Consider the following 20,883-nt stretch of genomic DNA (forward strand, 5'->3'; position numbering starts at 1 on the left):
CACCCTGTTTGCCCGTCCCTGTCCGTAACATGACCGAGTATTTACTTTAGACATGACATCTAGCATGAAAAATAAACCGCCTTAGCTCCGAGCCGGGGGAGTAGTTCCCCCCCGTCCATTGCCTCCTCTTCCTCTGTTCGCGCCACCGCGACCTCTGCCTCGGCCACGGCCCCGTCCACCACCGTTGCCATCCAGACTCGCGGGAGGTGGAACGCTGCTGTATTTACCAGGCTGTGGGCTAGGCGTCTCATGGTGACTGCCACGACCTCTGCCACGACCGCCACCGCGCCAAGTCGTCCCGTTGGCAGTCTGTTCCGGAGGAGTCCTACTGGAACCATCACGGTACACCAGTGTGCTGTGGAGCAAGTTGGGTGCGGTCCCATTGCTGCCGCCGCGTTGGGGTCCCATGCTGGGGCTGCCTCTACCTCTACCGGGAGATCCTCTACTAGGAGAGTTTCGTCCGGGAGTGCTATGGCCACTGCCGTTGAGAGCACCTCGCCATCCACCACGTAAAGGAGCGGGAGCGGGAGCATCCTTGTACTGGGGAACACCAACAGATCCGTAAAATCCTGTGGATATTGTCGATGTAGCTCGCTTCTGCTGAGACTTGCTGGACGCAGAGATGACTTGCTTGTCGGTCGTATTCAACACGGATGAAGATGGTACAGTTTGGCCTCGGAACATAGGAGCTCGTTCGCCCAGAGTTGTACCACTCATAAATGATGTATCCCACACCACATCAAGAAGCAGGGCGGTAGCAGTTCTACTGATGCCCGCTACTGTCCCTGGTGTAGCAATGGGCACCTTTCCGGCCGAAGCAGCGAAGGTCACACGATCACCCAAGCTGAAGTTCTGGTTGCCCAGAACCAACTCTGCATCAGATGGCTTCAAAATTGCCGCACGCGGGACGCCCTTGAGTTTTTTGATATCAATGTCTTGGGACGCTTGGTACACTTGCTCGCCAGCATTGGCCAAAGCTGTGACAACTTCGGAGTCGAGTTGCTCAGCCTCGAGTGGCACTCGCTCGAACTTGCTTGTTTCCTGCTTCTTCAACCAAGCAACAACATCCTTAACGCGCTGTGAGGCAACAACAGGGTCGTTCCACAGGTCGGTCTCGCAGATTTCACTTCTCTGTGCTCCCTTCTGTATGGCTGCGAAGAAATCGGGGAACGCAACCATGTAATCAGCAATCAGCTTTATTGCCAAGGAGCTGAATTCCCACCCAGTGTGCGCCTTTCGTGAATATCCCAGGACCTTGAGCTTGCGGGCCTCAAACTTGAGATTGAGGCCCAGATTTAGCCTCAGCCCTGCAGCAGTGCTAACTTGATAGGATGAGGTGATTTTGCTCAGTACCAAGGGGTGCACGCCCAGTTGTTTCGCCACAGCAAAGGATGGTGTGTAAGGATTGGTGCGCTCGGCCTGATGAATAATCCTCTTGGAGAACTCGGGTTCTTTATTTCTCGGAATGGAAACAACAACTTCCGTCTTGCCCTTGACATGACCAGTGACCTCGAGGGGCCGGCCATAAGCATATTCACCGAGGAAAAAGGCTCTGGTACCTAGCGGGAACTCCTCCTCGATGGGAAGAGCCTCCTTCTCGATAAATCTCTCGTCTTCGTTGACAACTTCGTCCACAACGGTCTGAGAGGCATAAACACTGCGCACGCTGGGATTTTCGGCGTATTCCTTGATTAGCGCGCCCTCTTCAGTTTTGAGGAGACCTTTGAGCATGTGCACATGTACAAGACACTCTACTTGTCCGACAATGACGCCCAGACGCTTGGCATGCCAACTCTCCAAATATTCGGCTTCCTTCGAGAAGTCAGAAGCTTCTCTATTTGAATGGTCCTTGGCGACTACATCCTGGCCATCTTCAGCAAGCTCATACGAGAAGAGCTCGTCCTGAACCTTCATAATCTTAGCTTCCTGAAGAAATGGGTAGCCCACATAGCATCGCTGGCCCAATTTAGCCTTGAAAGTTTCAATGCTCGTACGCAGATTTGTATCAGTCAGGGTGACAACAATACTCGGATTTCTGCTATCCTGCTGGAAGACGTTGATACCGTAGCCTTCGATGATTTGGGCGGTGTAAGGCAATGTATGCAGCGTCGGAAAACCTGCCAAAGCCTCAACCTTTACCAAAGCTCCAGTGGCCAAGCCTGAGACATACTCCAAACCTTCCATATCAGGCAGGTCGAAAATGTTCTCAATACAGTGGCAGCTTTGGATCTCGGGAAAGATCCCTGGCAGCGGAGATGGATATTTGAAGTTGACATCTGCAGAATACGTGAACTTGATCGGAACACCAAATCCGTTTCGTGACTTTTCATCGTCCTCTAATAGATCATTTTTGGGGGCCATAGCGTCCAGTAGTCGTTTTTCATCGATAAAGGGGATTTTAACAACGGCTTCCCATTCCATTTTCTTGCCATTCATGTCGAGTTCGAAGTCGCGGGGATAAAAGTCGATAATAGGTGAATTGGGGTTCGTCATTAGGTCGTGGTACACCTTGGGCACAATCTTCTTACTTCGATCAGGCAACACACCCATGAGCTGTTCGTATGGTTTGAAAGGTTGTCCCTTTTTGAAGCCGAGATCCGCGTTGAGGCCCTTAGCAACATCTATGTCCTGTTAAGCCAAAATCACACAATGACGAAGAAATCCATCTTACCGGAGATTAGAGGGGCATAGTGGTAACCATAAAACCATGGCCACGAAGCGATGCCCTTATAATAATAGAAGAGCACCCACTGCAGGCCTTGGACATAGTTTTGGCACAGGTCGATTTGCTCCTTTTCATACTTTTCCGGGGCCCATTCCGGGAACTTTTGCAAGTAATACTTGGTCTTCCAGCCGGCATATTTTTCATTGTAGAGCTTTTCGTACTGCTGCTGTGCCTCTTCCGACGTCACATCGACAACCAAAGCCTTGTCATATGATTTAATGACACGAAATGCAGCCAGGTTGCCTTCCTCCTCTTCTTCATCCTCATCTTCGTCTTTACCACCTCCTCGTCGAGCAGGAAATGACAGCACAAGATGGCGATCGCCATTTTCATTTTCCTTGGTAGACCAATCTAGGTGCATTGCATCCGCTATATCTTGGGCAAACTTGCGGTCCGCCGCCTTGAGAGTTATACCGAGATCCAAGGCGTCGGCGGAACGTTTCGAGACGAAGGGGCGGATCTTCTGTTTCCATAGATCGCGCTGAAACGAAGTAATGACCAGGTGTCCGGTCTTGGCGTTCTTGTTGCTTCCTCCGTTCTTCGCTTCGAGTTTCTTCTCCATTTGCTTCGATGCAAACCACTTTTCGTCTGAAATGTCATTTTCAAATGACACTAACTCAAGCTTACTTAGCTCCGTCAACAGCTTGTCCAATCGAGCCATGTTAATAACACCATTCTCGTTGATATAACCATCGCAAGTTGGTAGAACCGCCTTGTAGATTTTGAACATGTTTGCCAATGCGCCCTCGTTGATGTGAAGACCGGGGAGATTCGGCAAGAAATCATTTCCAACAAAGAAAGCCATCAAAATAAAATCATCAATAATTCTTTCGAGATCAAGTGGAAAACTCAACGTTCCCTCTTGATGTAGTTCCTGAAACTCCATTTCCAAGTATTCTCGTACAATGCACAAATGAAGCAGATAGAAGTTTTGATGCTCAAGCTCCTTGGATTTGGCCTTGGATGCTCGTCCGAAGGTGACTTCTTCTCGGAGAAGACAGAAATGGGGGTCATGGCTGAGCAGACCCAGCATGATCAAATCCGCATCCAATCCGTACAAACAGTGTCGCACGTTGGGGTTGTAGTTGGGCTGTGCCTTTGCGTTTCGAATGTACTCCATAATCTTGTGTTCTCCTTCGCCAGGGACCTCGTGGCCTGAAAGAACAATCTCGCACCCTTGCCAGTCGGCATCTTCCGAGACCTTTTTGTTGACAAAGTATCGCAGCTGCTGCGATAGCTTCGCCATGAATTCAGTTCCTATGGCTGTCAACATTGTGACGATAAGCACCAATAGCGACCAAGCATACCTGGGGTGATGCAATTGCTATCAAACGGCTCTTCCTTGGGCATCTCAACGCCCTCTTTGATGGCCTTCTCGCGGGCTTTCTCAGCATCCAGAGCGGTACGGAAGCGACGGGCCCGTTGTTGGTTCATTTTAGCTCTTGGTGCAACACCATCAATAGCCATAAAGAAGAGCTGTTTGGGTTTTATTTTGCCAAACAAGTGCTCAATGTAGTTGAAGATTCTTATAAACATTTCCTCCTCTGAGAGGCGAAAAGAAACGTCTTCTCCAGCATCTTTGTGGGTGCAGTTGTGAATGATACCATTCATATCGAGCTGTGAACCTAGGTCAGCGGGGACGCGAAAGTGAGTCGAGCAGTGGGAGGGCATGTCGAACATATAGGCAATCAAACTCGGGTATTCGGTTCTCTGCAATGAGTTGCGAAATGGCAGGATATCGCTCCGAGAGCCATCTAAAGAACTTGGGCACACTGGGACGGGCGGTCAGAATGTTTCCTCATGCCGGACGGATCTTAAACAAACCCCATGATGGCAGCAAGTGGGCAATAGTAGACCCAAAAAAGCTGCAAAAGATGAAATAGATGCCAGCTCCGATGAGGAGTGAAAATTCAAGGCAACGAGTTGCTGCAAGCCTGACTGCGGTGTTTCGATTGCGCAAATGCGCGAGAGAGAAATTCTTGGGCGCTCAAATCGGTCGACCAGCCTGTAATGCGCCAGGACAAAACAAAATGGCGACAGGGAAAGAGTACGCAACGCAGAATCCGAGGGAACAAAACAACTCAGTTTGCGCAGCTGACGAGAGTCGCGGCTCGCAGAGGAGGAGAGGCCTCGGGGGGTCGAGGAGATTGGTCGTTATTGAAGGGTGAAAATGGTTGTCAGAAACACAGTCATCATCAAATCAATTGACTTACTTGACATGCGGGAACAGTTTCGAGCCAATGTTGCGGGGAGGAGTCCAGGACCAGTAGAGAGGCTCAAAGTGGGGTTGGGGCGAAAAGTCCACCTTGATGTGCAAGACTAACGTCGACCCTCGAACAAACCATCTGCCTCAGCGAGGACGCGAATTGCTCGGCGGGCTCACTCCTAGGTAAATGATTTATGGCAGAATATATTTACTTACCGAAAATTATATTATGATATAAAGCCTCATAGCCAGGTACCTGATAGGGTGTGAGCGCACGGAGCAAAAAAAGCGAGCCCGCCGAGCAATTCACGCAAGGACCAGGCTTGATATATGTCGGAGTCAGGACCATACGTTACGCACCAACCCGGAAACGAGGTGAAACTACTCGGAATATTTATCACGATCAGGCTAAGTATTTCTTATTGCAACCGCTTTTCGGACAATCTGATCTGATGCGTCGTGTGATCAATCTGTTGCTGTTATATTCGTTTTGCAAGGCTATGCTAGAGCCGAACCCTGCCAAGGCGCGAGGGCCAGATATCCTACTTCTACAGGTCTTTAAATTAGAATTGCAATAATCATAGTGTCTTCGACGTTTACCGTACGCCAACGGTCACAAAGGGGCGCCGCTTTGAGAATCAGTTCGTGCACTTGTGCGCTAGCAATTCGCCATGTGCTCCTTTTAATCGACGGAGAGAATGTCAAGACACGCTATCGACAGAACCATTGTTATCATACCTTCGTAAAAACTGAATAATAATTAAGAATAGGTGTAGTGATAATTGAGGAGTTATTTTACTAGGTTTCAAGCCAGATCCAATATTGCTGCAACACAATTTCTCCTTCCACCACCAGGTCGAGAGTACAGGGTAGTTCACTCCGGTCGTCCAGGTGGGCTGGGTTCCACCCGTACACACCATTGGCTGATGTACTGGCTGCCCCCGTCACTTTACGCGCGACGCGTGCAAGCTAACATTTGAACTTGGACTCTAGCCAACACATTTTCAGGACCCTTCGATCGTGTGCAAACAGCGTCGCGCTACAACCACCAATCACCATTGTTGCCAGTCCGAGCTTCAGGAGCTTAAATCAATTCCATCATATCTTTCTACGATTCCATTTCCGCCCTTTACTACCAACGGACGCCATGCCTCCAGCTCAAGCCTCCGACCCCGAGGTTGATGGTAAGCTCGCTTCTTTTACTACACCCTCCACCTTCCGGTTGAACTTTATGAACCATCTCCGTGTGCTGATTTGTCCTTTATAGTTGACATGGCCCACGAGGAGGACGATGATCAGGTCGAGCGCCTCATAAATGAGGGTATGCGCGCCCTCGAATCCGCCAGACGATATCAGACGAGTTGGGATCTGACCACACTGTAACAGAGTATAAGACTTGGAAGAAAAATAGCCCCTTCCTATATGATATGATTTTGGGGTATGCCGCAAGCTGCTCCTGCATCCGTCTTGGGAGTTTTTGTCTAACAAACCTTAGAACGGCCTTGACGTGGCCAACACTGACTGTCCAGTGGTTCCCCGATGTCAAGGAACCCGAGGGCAAAAACTATCGCATGCACCGACTGCTCCTCGGAACCCATACGTCGGATGAGAGTGCCAACTTTCTGCAGATTGCTGATGTCCAGATCCCCAAGGCGGTTGCCCCAAATCCCGCCAACTACGATGAGGAGCGAGGCGAAATTGGTGGCTATGGCAACCCCGGTGACGTCGCTGCCATCAAGTGCGACATTGTCCAGAAGATTGAGCACCCTGGTGAGGTCAACAAGGCTCGGTACCAGCCTCAGAATCCCGACATCATTGCCACCTTGTGTGTAGATGGCAAGATTCTCATCTTCGACCGCACCAAGCACCCGCTTCAACCTGCCTCTCTTGGCAAGGTAAATGCCCAGATTGAACTGGTTGGGCACAAGGCTGAAGGGTTTGGTCTGGCCTGGAACCCCCATGAAGCTGGATGCTTAGCTTCCGGAAGTGAAGACAAGTCCATGTGCCTCTGGTATGTAGCAGCTACTTTCCGTGCGAGGAGACCCAGAAACGGCTGATAGTGAATAGGGACCTGAAAACGTTAGAGGCCGAATCCAAGATTCTCAAGCCTTTCCGTCGCTATACTCATCATACTCAAGTTGTCAACGACGTCCAATATCATCCCATTTCGAAGTACTTTATCGGGTCTGTTAGTGACGACCAGACACTTCAGATTGTTGATGTCAGACATGACAACACAACTACTGCAGCCCTGGTCGCCAAACGCGGTCACCTTGACGCCATTAATGCCCTTGCCTTTAATCCCAACTCCGAGGTCCTTGTCGCTACAGCGTCTGCTGACAAAACTGTTGGTATTTGGGATCTACGAAATGTCAAGGAGAAGGTGCACACCCTCGAAGGACACAATGACGCCGTGACGAGCCTGTCATGGCACCCATCGGAGGCTGGAATTTTGGGCAGTGGCAGCTACGACAGGAGAATCATTTTCTGGGATCTGTCTCGTGTAGGAGAGGAGCAACTGCCTGATGATCAGGATGACGGCCCACCAGAACTGTAAGTGACAATGCCTTCTATCTCTGAGCTTCAGTGGGACTAAAAATTTACCAGGCTATTCATGCATGGCGGACACACGAACCACCTTGCCGACTTCAGCTGGAATCCCAACGAACCATGGCTAGTTGCTAGTGCTGCCGAGGACAATCTGCTACAAATTTGGAAAGTGGCAGAGTCTATTGTTGGCAAAGATGACGGCGAGTTGCCGGTTGACGAACTTGACCGATAGATGAGGTGGAAGTTCGCAGAAGGGAGGAAGGGTCGGTCTTCATAGGATGAGGAGACTGACATGTTCTGCTCGGAGTTGATAAAGAGGATAGGCGGTATTAATGACGATTAAGGCCGGGGGAATGGAGTCCACGGGAAAAAAAAGGAAACTTTTATGCTAGGATTGTTGTTTCTTTTTTGAGGGGGGGATTGTATCAATACGACCTTGAAAGGTTATCAATGGAGATTATTTCACAGCTGGTTCTATCCCTTCAATATTCGTGGAGTGCCAGCTGTTGTGGGTGCCACCATGCTGTGACAGCTGGTAGCAAACGAGAAGTCAACTCATCCGGTTCACTAGCTGCACGGCCTATAACGAGAGCACACCCGCGGTCAACAAGAAGTGAGTCCGTCCTATCGCAATGGGTGGACAATAGGTGAAGCATAATGCAAACACCTAGCCTCTCCTACCGAGAACCTCGAATACACCACAAAATTCAACTTATAATTCCATGCTAACTGTGTAGCTCTTAATTATCCCTGCAGGCCTTCTCTTCGTCTCTGCCCTGTTCAGAACTTCATCATGGCGTTCCCATTCAACCCCAACACGGTCAAGCGCAACGCCCGCGCCTACGGCTTCAACACCCAAGAAGCGGCTATTTTCGCACATATTGCCCTCGACCAACTCCGCGACCTCAACGCGTCGTCCTCCGAGCCCGTCACTGTCGAACAAATCGCGGAAGCCATAAAGCAGTATGCCACTAAAGAAGTGGAACGGGAAAGGGCAATTAAGCTCGAAGTCCGGGACCGGGGTATCTCTATCCTCGACGACATGGAAGCCGACTTGCTGGAGATGGGGACCGGAGCCTGCAAATCCAAACACAGCAAAATCCCAGAACCGAGAATCGCAGAGGAAGAGACTGATGGCCAACCGGTCAAGCGATTCAAATTTGATGACGACGGGCTGGAGCTCTACTTTGGCAAAGACGATCCGTATGGTATCCAAGCAGAAGTGGTCCCGCTAAGTCTCAAGTATTATAATCAAGACATAATTACGGCCATGTGCTCCCGGGTTGAACTAGCCGTTGAACTGGGAAAGCAGCTTGCACCCGAGGACCTAGTCAACCTGTACGCGACGAGCCGGACGTTTCACAACGCCATTAATGAACACATGCTCTCGAGCATCCGCATGTGGATTGCACATCGAGCACCAGAGGCAGGCAAGATATTCCAGTTTCGCCTGTACAGACGACATTTGGTGATGGACCCGGCGGGCAGGACGTGGCGCGAGCAGTGTCAGGGAACTAAGGCGGCGAGGACAAACCCCAAGCTCATGGCGCAGGCTCGTTCGGTCCCAGGCCTGCGATACCTGCAGCTCGTTCTAAGGAGGGATCGTTGCTGCAGGCAAATCATCGGCATCATGGCCAGAAACGGCTTTCTCATGCCCGGGTCGATGCATGGGACGTTGCTTCGGCTCTGGCTGCTCATGGACATAGCCACCTCCGGCCAACGGCAGGCTCTCCTGCGCAACCGGGACATCTGGTCTGACAACCATATCTACAATGCGCAAATGTTCTTCATGAAGCTCCTCATGGCGTTCAACGATCCCACATACGGCCCCGGCAGTCCCGAACTCCTACACCTGTTCCTGGGCCAAAAAGGGCTCTACCCACTCTGGCAGCTTCTCATGCGCAAGAGATTCACCACTCTCCCCGATCTGATTGACCTCCAAGTTCGATACCAGTACGAAATCCCTCCCGAGCTCGTCGCCAACGAGGCCGGCGAGCAAACCACCATACACGGCGTGCCTCTTCACGAAGTGGGAACGGGGCACTACGAAGGTTGGGGCCTGGGGGACAGCCACCTCCTCCGCCCAGACGAACTCATTCCCCTGGAGGCCACGGCACGGACTCTTGATCTAGAGCACCACTTGATATACATGATGATGTGGGGATACTTCGACACCCGGGACGGCGACAACATCGTCCCCACCGAAGAAGACATGTATATCTCCGATGAGGAGGACGTCCTCAAGCACATGGACACATCGTACCACTGGAAGAAGAAGCACTCCCTAAAGAAGAAGTTCTTCCACCTGTCCGCGGAAGAGAAGCAGAAAATCGTGGACGACGACGAAGACGACCGCCTGCGAGCACTAGCCTGGACAGGCGACGTCTCAGAAGGTGACGACGACGAGGAGGGAGAGGAGAATCCTTACCCCCTCGACCAAGAAATCAACCGCGGCTTTATTGTACGCTCCCCACGCAAAGATGAAAAGAAAGTCAGTGTCCCAGAAATGAACGACAAGCAAGGGTGGGAGGAGTTCGTTAACACCGCATTAATGACTGTCGCCCCTGATTTCAGGGAAGATGAGAGCCTGAGGGCGCAAGCGTGGCATAATTACTCTAATGACGAGATGGAAGGGGAGTGGGATTGGCCGGCGTGGCTGGCGCAGGATGAAGCGCGTAGGGGTGTCGAGGGCACAGAGGAAGGGGAGCACGAGAGTGAGGCGGAGACTGTCATCATGGAGGATGAAGACCTAGCTGATGGCGAGGACACGGGTAGTGAGGTGGAGGATGGCGATGATTCAGATGGCGACTTGCATGATCCGTTGCTGGTCGAGTTGAGAGACTATCTTAATGGGGAGGGGGTTCAGCCGAGCGCCGAGTTGCGACAGTTGCTCGGCGGTTACGCTTAGGTGGGAGCCAGCCATCAATAATAGGTGCTGGGAAGCACTCCGTAGTTATAAATGCGTTACTATCAATGAATAAAACATAAAGCACAAAGGCCATACCGCTCGAGCAACAGTGGCTTAACCAGCACCAAATCCACACAACGCATGCAGATATTCACCAGCCAGCCTGTCAATAGCACACATCGTCAACCATCACTAATATTAAAACAAGAAAACACAAGCCGCACAGAATCGACGGGGCATATAAAACTCAATAATGCATTTTTGTTCCGTCAAAAGCTCCACGACTCCTCGCCTCAATATACAGATCCACCTGCGCCACCTGCTTTTCTTCTTCTTACATCCCTCTTGACTCTCTGAACAACCAATCTACTTCCCCCTCAAACCAGAAAACCAAAAAGTTTCTTTCTCAGCAAACTATGAAGAAATATCTAGTCTTGGTCATGCAGAAGGACGAAAAGGGGGCAAATAGAGGGAAGGGAAAACTGACAAAAGAATGAGCAAGTGCAAATCAAGACACAGAGCCGTGAGGGAAGGAGAATGTGACAAACAAAAAACTGCCCTGACCAGGGGCAAAATAGGAGCAACCACGAGCAGCAAGAGGGAGGCCGACCAGAGGCTAGGATCGATAAAAGAAAAACACCACGACCTAGGAAACTCGATGGGCAAGTATATGCAGACACCGAGCGAAACCGGAATATTTCATGTCACACGCCATGGCCAAAGGTATACCCTTACACTCCCTTTCGCTATGCACCCATCCGGGACAAAAATGGCTTTCCAGCAAAATACCACAATCCATCCCACAAAGTCCCAGTCCACATCAACCTTCCCACCCCTTTAGCACAATATATGCGGGCCGCCCTCCGCTCTGCGACGAAGACATAAGAAAACAAATGTGAGAAAATAAAAAACATGGTCCTAGCAAATCCTTTACCGAAGTCTCGTCAACCCAGAGCAGCCGTGGTATAGTGTCACTTTTGTCTTTCCATCCTGTCAAAATTTTGCTTGTTTACCACATCCCTCCTGAAATAGAAGTCCGACACTCCGCCCTGGTCCTGCAAAAATAAATAAATGAAAAAGCCAAAACGCACCAGTATCCCCCGTTCCCTTGAAAATAGCAAGCCAAGTCCAGAAGTATGTTTTTTGGTTGTTGTCGAAGGTCAAGTGCTCTCTATGTTCATCATTCCAAAGTCGTTCTTGTTGTACGGGCAGAAAATCGACAGATAGATACGCAAACGTCATGTTGAGAATGGCCGTCTAAGGAAGGCTTGCGCAAAAACTGGCACCTGAACTATAGCCACAAGCAGTTTCGGTGTTTTAAGCAGGCGACTTGCTTGGAGGAGCACCACCACCATTCTGCCGAGCATCATTGCCACTAACAGAAAGCCCGCCAATTCCAGTACTGAGGAATGCGAAGGGGTCGTTTTCTCCGTTATTGTTGTTGTTGTAGAAGTGATTGGAAGGTCCAGAACCGGCAGACGCGGGGCCATTGGAAGCAGACTGGAAGGCCGCTTCAGCAGCTCGACTATCGAAGGGGCCGGCAGAGTGAGACCCAGGAGTCGAAGCAAAATTTTGGTTGTTCATAGAGCTGGGATAACCACCGGCACCACCGCCAATCCCAGCGGGGAGGAAGTGGCTTGGGGGGCCACCAAAATGTTGATTATAGCCAGCTCCAGAACCAAAAGAATTGCCTGAGTTGAAGGGACCGGGCCCAGGAGTACCAGCCATGGATCCTTGGGCCATGCTATACTGAGAAGGGTTGTCCATCGGGGAAGGATAGCCGGAATCTGCAACAACAGCCGCACCAGCTCGGCTGGCACCACAGCGGAGACAGCAAACATTTTTGGCGAAGTTGTGATAACCACAGACTTCGTTACCGCACTTCCAGTCGCCAGCACGGAAAGGAACGACACCGCCACCACCCATACGACCACCGTGGCCCATGGGACCATGATGGCCACCGTGCGGTGGAGGTGGCATCATTGCAGGTGGGCCATAACCACCGCCATATCCATATCCGCCAGCTGCATCGGCACCACCCGGACCACTGCCGGCGGCAGGGAATGAGCATCGGAAACATGCAGTTCGACGCTGGAAGTTTGAGAAACCGCAGGAAGGGCAGGTCCAATCGCCAGGTCGGGGACGGTTCTTGCTAGGAGGGAACGGAGTGAGAATATCCTGGGCGCGGTCAAGCACACGGCTGGAGGAGGGAGAAACCTCGATAGCTTTTTCGTTCAAGGCACGGCCGTTCATACAAAGGCTCTCAGCCGCCTAATTAGTCAGTTAGACAAGGCTCACAATAAATCTTCCTGGGTAGATTTCGAATTTTTATGGGCAATAGGGTTATTCAAAGGGAGGAATGCAACTCACTTCTTCATGAGAAGAGAAGACGGCAAAGCCAGTTCCGGTGGGCTTGTGCTGTTCAGGAGTACGCAGAGTCCAGAATGCGATAGGTCGACCACCAAACTGAGTGAACCAGCTCTCAAGTTCCGACTGCGTGGTGTCGTGCGGAAGGCCAGACATATGAAGGACTTTGCTTCTCTCAGAAAGGAAAGCTCGGACATCGGCTCTAGCATCCATAGGTCTGGTCAAGACATCCGGATGATCCTGGGGAGGCTGTGACTTGCGGATCAAGCCACGGAGAACGCGGGCCAGTGTGATGGCCTCTTCCATGGCACGGCGGGGAGAAGCAGGAGCCAGGGCTTGCAAGTGGAATGGAAGATTGTGCTTGATCGGGGCACTGGATTGGACAGGGTCAACCTCGAGGGCAGCGCAAATATTGGACAGCATTGAGGGACCAAAGGGCAGGGACTCTGGGTGATGTTGCTGCCATCGCTGATATTCCGTTCGAAGGTCGAATGTGCGCGAGTGCTGTAGATAGGGAGGTAGAACAACAGCCTTGTCGCGGGCCTCCCGGGGAAGTTGGACACGAAGATCCCAGGCATCCAGGGTGACAAAAACAAAGTCGAGGTTCTTGGAAGTCAAGTAATCTGTCGCAAATGTATCGAATCGAGAGATAGCGTCTCTAAAGGTACCCGCGTTTCGAACATGTTCCCAAGTAAGAGTCGTAAGACTCGCTACACAACAGGTCTTGTTAGCCGAATGACTTCTCCTGAAGAGCCAACACCCATATAAATAAATTGCTAGAGGAGACGGGGATATTTATGGATGAGGGCACTGTTTGCGGCGACCAGGGGCAAGTAAAAGTTCTCCTGTTTGGGTTGGGAAAGAAATTGACCACCAGGTTGGTTTACGTACTGCAAAGAGGGGTGATTGGGGTATTGACAGGTTTGACAAGAACACTTTCGTGAGTGATCTGTCAATGCAGTAAGAGAAAGATGTTAGCAATGGCTTCCTAAGGTTGGTGAAGGCGGTCGAACAGCAAGAATGGACCATGATGCCGTGGCTTCTGGGAATTGGTGGGGAACATCTTACCTCCTCGAGCGAGTTGGCATCAAGAAGAATCCATCCAAGCTCAATGACTTCAGCAGAGTCTTTTGTCACGTAGACACCGTGCTCATCACAGGTAGTTGCAACATGGATCACGACATAGCGATCAACGTTAAGTTGAGGAACCTGCTGGGAAGACATAGTGGCCGGCGGAGCGTCCGGGCTCAGCGAGCAACACAGGGGATGGGTTGGCGTAGGCGGCAGCGTCGAAGCAGTCTGCTCGCGTGTCGACTTTCACAAAGAAGGTCAACTCGAGGAGAGTAGAGAAAGGACGGAGATGCAGCCTGTGACCCAGCCGGTTCTCCAAGGTGTGACGGTTGCGGGATTGAGGAGAGTTGGGGGTGACGAGAGACAACTGAAAGCTTCAGGAGGTTTTGCCGAGCAAAAAGAGCCGCAGGTCGGACGGAGCTGGAGAATCGCACGGGCCGACAAGGACTGCGGGTTGTGGGCGGTGGACTGTGGATTTTAGGAGGGTTGCTGGGCAGTTGGCAGTCTAGTTTAACGTCAGCAGCTGGCAGCTGGCAGTTGGCGTTGCAGGGCACGGAGGGGTGCCCAGGCCTGGTCATGAAAAATAGATATGAACACCAAATCACAAAATCGAAGCACACAATCGAAGTGTTGGCCGCACCCAATCAAGGACGAAACACACCCTTCGAGCCAGACCAGATAACAGGGAACCAACGAGTCTGCAGAAAAGGACGAAGACGAGGGACTGATGGAAAGGGTCCAGCTGGCTGGCTTGGCCAACGTGGAGAGCATCCGAGACCAGACACTGGCTGGGGCGGTGTTGTCCTCAAGAGTCCAGGCAGGATGAGGAAGTACCAGCAACCAACACCTGTCTGCTGGCCGAGGAATAGGACACTGGGCGCTGGCTGCTTGGTGCTGGGATCAAAGTTGCTTAAGTACGGAGTAGTTGGTCAACCAGACAGCTTTGATTTGACGGACAATCTGGACAAGCAGGGAGATATTACGCCGACATGGACTTCACAGGCAGCCGCAGCCCTGATGCTCTACACTTCCTGATAACCTGTGGCAGCGGAACCAACTCCACTGGTGGGCTCAACAGCAAGGCGGCGACAAAGAACCCAACTCGGGTAAGAATCGGAAAGTCTCACAACACGCGGGAGTAAACGCTCTGTACAAGCAAGTCCCTACTCAGGCACTCAGGCAACGTATAGAGTCAGCGCTATAAAAACCATCAAGTGGATAGGTTGCCGCTGTCTTGAAAACTGGAGTACTCTGTACAATGTGTCCACTTGCTCTTCTCGCAGGATCCACTGTCGGGGAGGCACAGGAGTCAGGGACCATGGCAAATGGTTTGTCAGTCCTACACTATGTACATGCTTGCCAGGAGTTGCGCTTTCGCTGCTAGTAATTCTGTCAGTTTAGACTCCAATGGGGAGATCAACGAGAGGGCTGAGCCACTTGGCCACCTAGCACAGCCAACCGACTGACTGGTTTACTGACATGGTAATGTTGCAGGTGTACCCTGTACATTCTTGATCATGCGCGGTTCTACGGAGGAGGTCGGATGTGAGGACACCGGACCCAAGGATCCTCCCCAGTCCCCAGTGTCTACCATGACAACTTGGCTCGCCATCTAGCTTCATCGTGGCTCCGTACGGGGTGCAACAGCCAAATATATGCTGGGAAGAGATGACTCGAAAAGTTGTACTCCATATGATCAGTCTCGTTCTCTTGTCCTCCATACAATTGTAGCAGTTCCAAAAAGCTCGAAATGCCCCAGTTGCCCGGCCACCTACTCCGGACTGCGTCTCCTCACAGTTGTCGTGCGCCGGGGCGATCCTTGACAATGTACAGTGCATTCCTCGTCCCGCTAAGCCGGGAAAGGAGTGGGATGCTTCCTTCTGGTACCTGACGAAGGGATCACGTTAACAGCGCCATGGCGCCACGTCAAAACCTTGACGTCGGGAAGATGGTCGAGCGCAGGTTGGTCCCGAGTGCTGGTACGGTACGTAATAGTGATGCCTCTTGTTCGTTATCAGCACATATTCCAACACCTGTGACCTGACCATACGAAGACAGGACTCAACGCTACCAAGAGGGTCGGAGGCTGGGACATGCTGGATGCCATGCAACGCCATCAATTCTTGCATCATGGCACATGCTGAGGTCCAATAGCACTTATTGGCAGCACGCTGGCACATTCAGCTGTTGATATCGGCGCAACCGTTTCAGTAATCGGTGGCCTCGGCCTTCCAGACTAGGGGCTTTGGAGACCTGGATCTAGCCTTTTTGATACTAATAACTGTTTTCTGCGTTTGTTGGCTGGTCTTCGATGCCTGGGTGTATCGATGACACTGGCGCTGGCAACATCCATTTACTCGCCCCTCCCTGCTCCGTATGAATGTTTCGGAATGACGAATCGCACAAAACCAAACCTCACGGGTCAGTCAGCCCGTCCACACCGCATGCTTACATGGGTGGGAAAGCAAGACGTGTCGGACTAGGCAAAGCACCTGGTGACTGGAGTGCACCCGGCAACAGTTAATGAATACATCTTGCAAGAGACCGTTCCTAGACTTGTACATACTATATGCATGTACCCTTTGCCGAATTCGAGGCCGAAATGCACGAGCAGCGAAGTCGCAGCCAGGGACCATGAGCCAGGATGCAGGGGAAAGACGCACATGTTGGAGATGAACAAAGACAAGTGATCTCCCCGTATCAAGAACGAGGGAGTCACGTTCCGTACCACTCGCAGCCCCTGATGACTCCGGGCTGTCCCGAAGCCACAGGAGCCAGAGGCGCCCGCGCGAGGAGAATCGGATCAAAGGTGATAAATGCCTGACGGCGGAAGGGCAATGTTGTAGTCCTGAATCCTGATCAGTCGGCATGTTCCACAACGAGACGGTTTGTTCGAGCTATGGCCCGGCCACCAGTGGCGTCTTTGGCTACCTGGTCGCCAAAAAACCCCCGCGAATTGGCGACACAGCATAACGTTCCGCGTGCATGAAGCAGGAGCAAGGCTGCGAATACGGACTCCAGATGAGCAGAATTTAGAGTCCTGTTTTCTCCTCCATGGCTGACAGCATCGTCGGGAGGGCAGCCGCTACCCGCGAGTTCGTTCCTACGCCGTCCCAGGGTAACCACCAACCTCAACCGTCAAGGTCGCACATCTGCTGCGTACAACCAACCACGCTGCCACGGTACGGCGTATGGTTCAGGCTATTTTTAGGAAATCATGGTGGCAATTGACCGGTTGGATTTACGGTAAATGCAGAACATTCAGGTGGCGTTTACTCCAGACAAAATGCCACAGAAAGGAAAGTTATGAGCTGCAAGCTGGCAGGCGGAGTCTGGGCGGCGCGCGTCGATTGCTGACCTACCTATTACTTCTCATTACCTACCTCCTTGGTACTAGGCAGGTAGTTTTTGGAGCAACGTTTCTTGGGTTGAATTGAAACCGGGTTGGCTGCGTATCATCATCCAATGTTGGCAGGCTTTTGGTTGGCTCCTTCCAAGTTGCACAGAGCTTTTCTATTTCAATTAACCACACACGTGCATGTTACGTCATGGTCGCATTCTGCCCATCACAGAAATTCACTGACTGTGACTTGCCTGACAAAGAGCGGCCAAACATTCCGCTTGTGCATGAATCGTTTCGTCACCCCAGCCATCCATCACCTTACGCCACCCGCAGTTTGTTGACGACGTCTTCTGAACGCCTTAATCATCGCTCTTGAATCCTCTGATACCTGTACCCATATTACATCTTCGCTTCAACACACTTAAACACACTTAAACACACTTAAACACACTTAAACACACTTTGACGACCGTTGACCAGAGACGGGAATCCGAAGCTGCCTTATTTTGGAATCTCTTACCCCGCCTTTGAATCGTTTCAATAGCTTACTTCACGTCGGGTACCGTTCCCAATCGCAAATATGGGTGTCGCATCTGCTATTCTCATTGTTCTCATCACCATTCTATGTGAGTCGCCTTCAAAACCTCCAACAAAATGACATTGATGCTGACAGTTGTATGTAGTCCCTCCGCTGGGTGTGTGGGCAGTGGCAGGATGTGGCATGGGTAAGTTCCATTTCCATGGACTGATTCCAGAAGTGGTCCGTCCAGAGTCTGGCTGACATGTTGTAGATTTGTTTATCAACGTTTGCTTGACAATTCTGGGATACTTTCCGGGTCATATACATGCGTTCTACCTCGAATACATCTATTACGACCGCCGCGAACAAGCGCATCAGGGACGATTCCCTACCAGCCGCGCGCCAGGCGTGTACTCTGACAACGTGCAGACTGGAGGACAGGGCTATGGAACTATTGTCCAGCCTACACGCTAGTACCGATTGCCTTGAAGGTATGCCTGGGTTTTACGGATAGTCGGGAGTTTGGTAGCAGGGATAGCCTGGTTCGGTTCGACATTTTGTGTAGGCAGTTTGTGTGAAAGATGTCTAGGATGTTGGCACTGGACTCTGTTTAGCTGGCCCTAATATAATGTTAGTTTCGCCCATTGGGTGAATTCACCTCGAATAAACGTCAGGCATAAAGGACGGAAACGCGGGAGGCATGGGGGTTTTTAGGCTGCCTCGTTATTGTAACGTCTTACTGGTGCCACATGGCTTTTCATGCTTGAGATAATTATTGTTGATGCCAGCCGCTTCCTTGCAGGACGGAGTTTTGCGCGACATTCTTGTTTGTCAACTCTGCTCGTTAGGGCTTAGCCATGAAGAAGCACCTCCCTAACAACTGCTAGCTCAAATCTTGAGGGCCCAACGTTTCAACACCCCCATGTGGTGTTATTGATCCTAATAGTTTGCTGGTATCCTGTCAGACAATGCCATTCCAATTTCCCGAGCCCTCACCTACCCGTGGGCGCTGGGCTCAGGTCCATGAACAGGCTGGGACGATACTCTCCACAGAAAGTTGACCCCAGCTTGGGCAACTATCTTCCTCATATCCGTCTTTCCAATTTCTGGTGAGTTGCAGTCGGTGCTTTCCCACGTATTGCGCGCAGCAACCTGTTGAGTTCAATCCTATTTGAGGTAAGGAGTCGACACTGGAAATACTCCTCTCGAAAGTTGGGGTTCACCTGAGACTTGTAGCAGATATGCTGGGCAGTACCGGTCAAACTATGTTTTATTGAGATACTGAGCTGCATATCTTGGAATAGGAGCTTTAAGGAGGTCCGGCGCTGGACTTGCCAGTGCTTGTGTCTTGTGTCAGCACCAGGTAGAAGAACTGGTCTGGGTGATGTTTAACCTACTAGGAGAAGAGCAAAGGTGGGCGTCTTGGCTGGCGATACTACGATATATGTCTATGTTGCTGTGTACGTTGTTAATTTTGCGAGAGTGTATGATCGAGGGGCTTCATCTCAGAGTCTGGGACTTGCAGCCATTTCATGTGGCTCTGACATTCTCTACTCCCGTCCTGTGTACACATGGACTTTAGTAGATACAATGAAATCCGAGTTAAAGTGAACCCCCACAACCATGTCAGTCTTACATTGTTGCATTGTGTCTAAACTTTAATTGTACATGCGAACCGGACAAGAAATGCTACCTACCCACATGTTCTCATTCGATACCGAACCTGAAGCAGTGGGAAGTTGCCCCAGAACAGATAAATCAAAGCTCATAATACCGGATCAGGCAATCCCTTATTACTATACCGTATTTTAGAGTGACATTTGAATCAAAGGTTTAACACAACGCAAAGAATAATAATTCATATATCGAATACATAATTGCATTTGTTGACTTTAAGTCCGCTATATATGACCTACGTTGTCTCCGTCTGATAACTACTACATGTACCAAGTTTCGGTACAAAACATGTGACCCGAAAGCCAAAGCTGTGCAGTGTGTTTACCAGTGTTTCATAGCTTGCTACCAATGGGACACACGGCCCGAAGCGCCCATTGATATGTGTCTCTTGTATGCTTGCGTGGGGTTGTGGGTTGACTGCCTTGAACGATTTTAACCCCAGGAACTCCAGACGAGGATCTCCAAAGTTATGTCTGGTGTCTCTTTGGAATACACATGACACTGACTCTTCGTTTGAGGTAACAGGGGCAAACCGGGAGGCTACAGGGCTTGTGGTGTATGCTGCTCGTCTCCGAACAACATTGACTGCTTGAATTTTGGGAAAGCCGACATGGAGAAGATGATGGTAGCAAGGTTTCAGTCTTGATAGAAGTTCCTACAGTAATTAAACCCGTGTTGACAATTAGCAGGCTCTCAACACATACGCAGTTTTGATAACAGCCGGTAGTGGGCATGTAAGAAGCGCTATTGTAGCCATGCCGTAGTATAGTCGAGTATGCGTTATGTAGGGGATGCTCAAGCTGCTTATATATTTGTCCTTAATAGTTTCACTCGGCCGCTACTTACTGATCGTCATGATGGCCCATTTGTGTGACTTGATCGCCCTTGATGCAGGGTCTAAAGCGGCAAGCCAGGGTCACCAGTCGATACCTCTACGCACAGCGACAGAAGGCCATTCTGGAAGTCACCAGGCTCCACATCCATGTCCATCTCTGAATTTGCAGTGATTGGAATCAACATTGACGCATCACAAGGTGAAACATGAGACGCGAGGCACTTGATTAAACCCCTCTCAGACACTTGTTCACAGTGCCATTGTCCAGTCATCGGCGACGGCCAAGATCAATTTGTCCACGTCGACGCGATGGTGGCCGGCGCCATGTGTTTGGCTGCAGACTGCGGGAGACGCAAGGACGAAGCAGCAGGGATTTTGCTCGCGGGACTGTTGGTGACGAGGCGATAGTCTGGTCCCAAGGGGATGATATGGGTGAGGGGGGAGAGCGTGGCGCGACGGAAGACGCATTGACAGCATTTGAGAAATGGGGAAAAATGGGGAAGAATGGGGAGACGGACTTGGTCTGGGCGCAAGGACGTTGCGCCAGCCGGCCTTTGAACGTTCGCCACGACACATGATGCATCAGTAGTGCAAAGCAAGGCGAAGCATCATTCGACAGCGGCACGTCTCGACGCAGTGCCGCTGCGACGGAATTGCAAATTGAACCAGACAACATCTCCC

At 51.0% G+C, this 20,883-nt stretch overlaps 5 protein-coding genes across 5 annotated transcripts; 3 read left to right on the plus strand and 2 right to left on the minus strand.

Moving 5' to 3' along the window:
• Positions 1–81: 81 nt before the first annotated feature.
• On the minus strand, positions 82–4,554 carry exo2 (5'-3' exoribonuclease 1; the record flags this gene model as incomplete). The annotated part of the gene is made up of 5 exons (XM_014686519.1): positions 82–2,621; positions 2,672–3,982; positions 4,033–4,342; positions 4,404–4,497; positions 4,550–4,554. 5 exons carry the CDS (start codon positions 4,552–4,554, stop codon positions 82–84), a joined length of 4,260 nt encoding a protein of 1,419 aa, XP_014542005.1.
• Positions 4,555–6,078: 1,524 nt separating this feature from the next.
• HAT2 (Histone acetyltransferase type B subunit 2) lies at positions 6,079–7,713 on the plus strand (the record flags this gene model as incomplete). Its single annotated transcript, XM_014686520.1, has 6 exons — positions 6,079–6,115; positions 6,199–6,252; positions 6,318–6,369; positions 6,427–6,942; positions 6,999–7,484; positions 7,539–7,713. 6 exons carry the CDS (start codon positions 6,079–6,081, stop codon positions 7,711–7,713), a joined length of 1,320 nt encoding a protein of 439 aa, XP_014542006.1.
• A 561-nt stretch (positions 7,714–8,274) lies between these two features.
• G6M90_00g003510 (uncharacterized protein) lies at positions 8,275–10,389 on the plus strand (the record flags this gene model as incomplete). Its single annotated transcript, XM_014686521.1, has 1 exon — positions 8,275–10,389. The coding sequence occupies one exon, from the start codon at positions 8,275–8,277 to the stop codon at positions 10,387–10,389; it is 2,115 nt and encodes a 704-aa protein (XP_014542007.1).
• A 1,317-nt stretch (positions 10,390–11,706) lies between these two features.
• G6M90_00g003520 (uncharacterized protein) lies at positions 11,707–13,980 on the minus strand (the record flags this gene model as incomplete). Its single annotated transcript, XM_014686522.1, has 4 exons — positions 11,707–12,660; positions 12,760–13,466; positions 13,648–13,705; positions 13,825–13,980. The coding sequence occupies 4 exons, from the start codon at positions 13,978–13,980 to the stop codon at positions 11,707–11,709; spliced, it is 1,875 nt and encodes a 624-aa protein (XP_014542008.1).
• Positions 13,981–17,750: 3,770 nt separating this feature from the next.
• pmp3_0 (Plasma membrane proteolipid 3) lies at positions 17,751–18,164 on the plus strand (the record flags this gene model as incomplete). The annotated part of the gene is made up of 3 exons (XM_014686523.1): positions 17,751–17,796; positions 17,854–17,895; positions 17,962–18,164. 3 exons carry the CDS (start codon positions 17,751–17,753, stop codon positions 18,162–18,164), a joined length of 291 nt encoding a protein of 96 aa, XP_014542009.1.
• Between the last annotated feature and the right edge of the window lie 2,719 nt (positions 18,165–20,883).

This window comes from Metarhizium brunneum, chromosome 1 (assembly GCF_013426205.1).
Source record: "Metarhizium brunneum chromosome 1, complete sequence".
Taxonomy (NCBI): Eukaryota; Fungi; Ascomycota; class Sordariomycetes; order Hypocreales; family Clavicipitaceae; genus Metarhizium; species Metarhizium brunneum.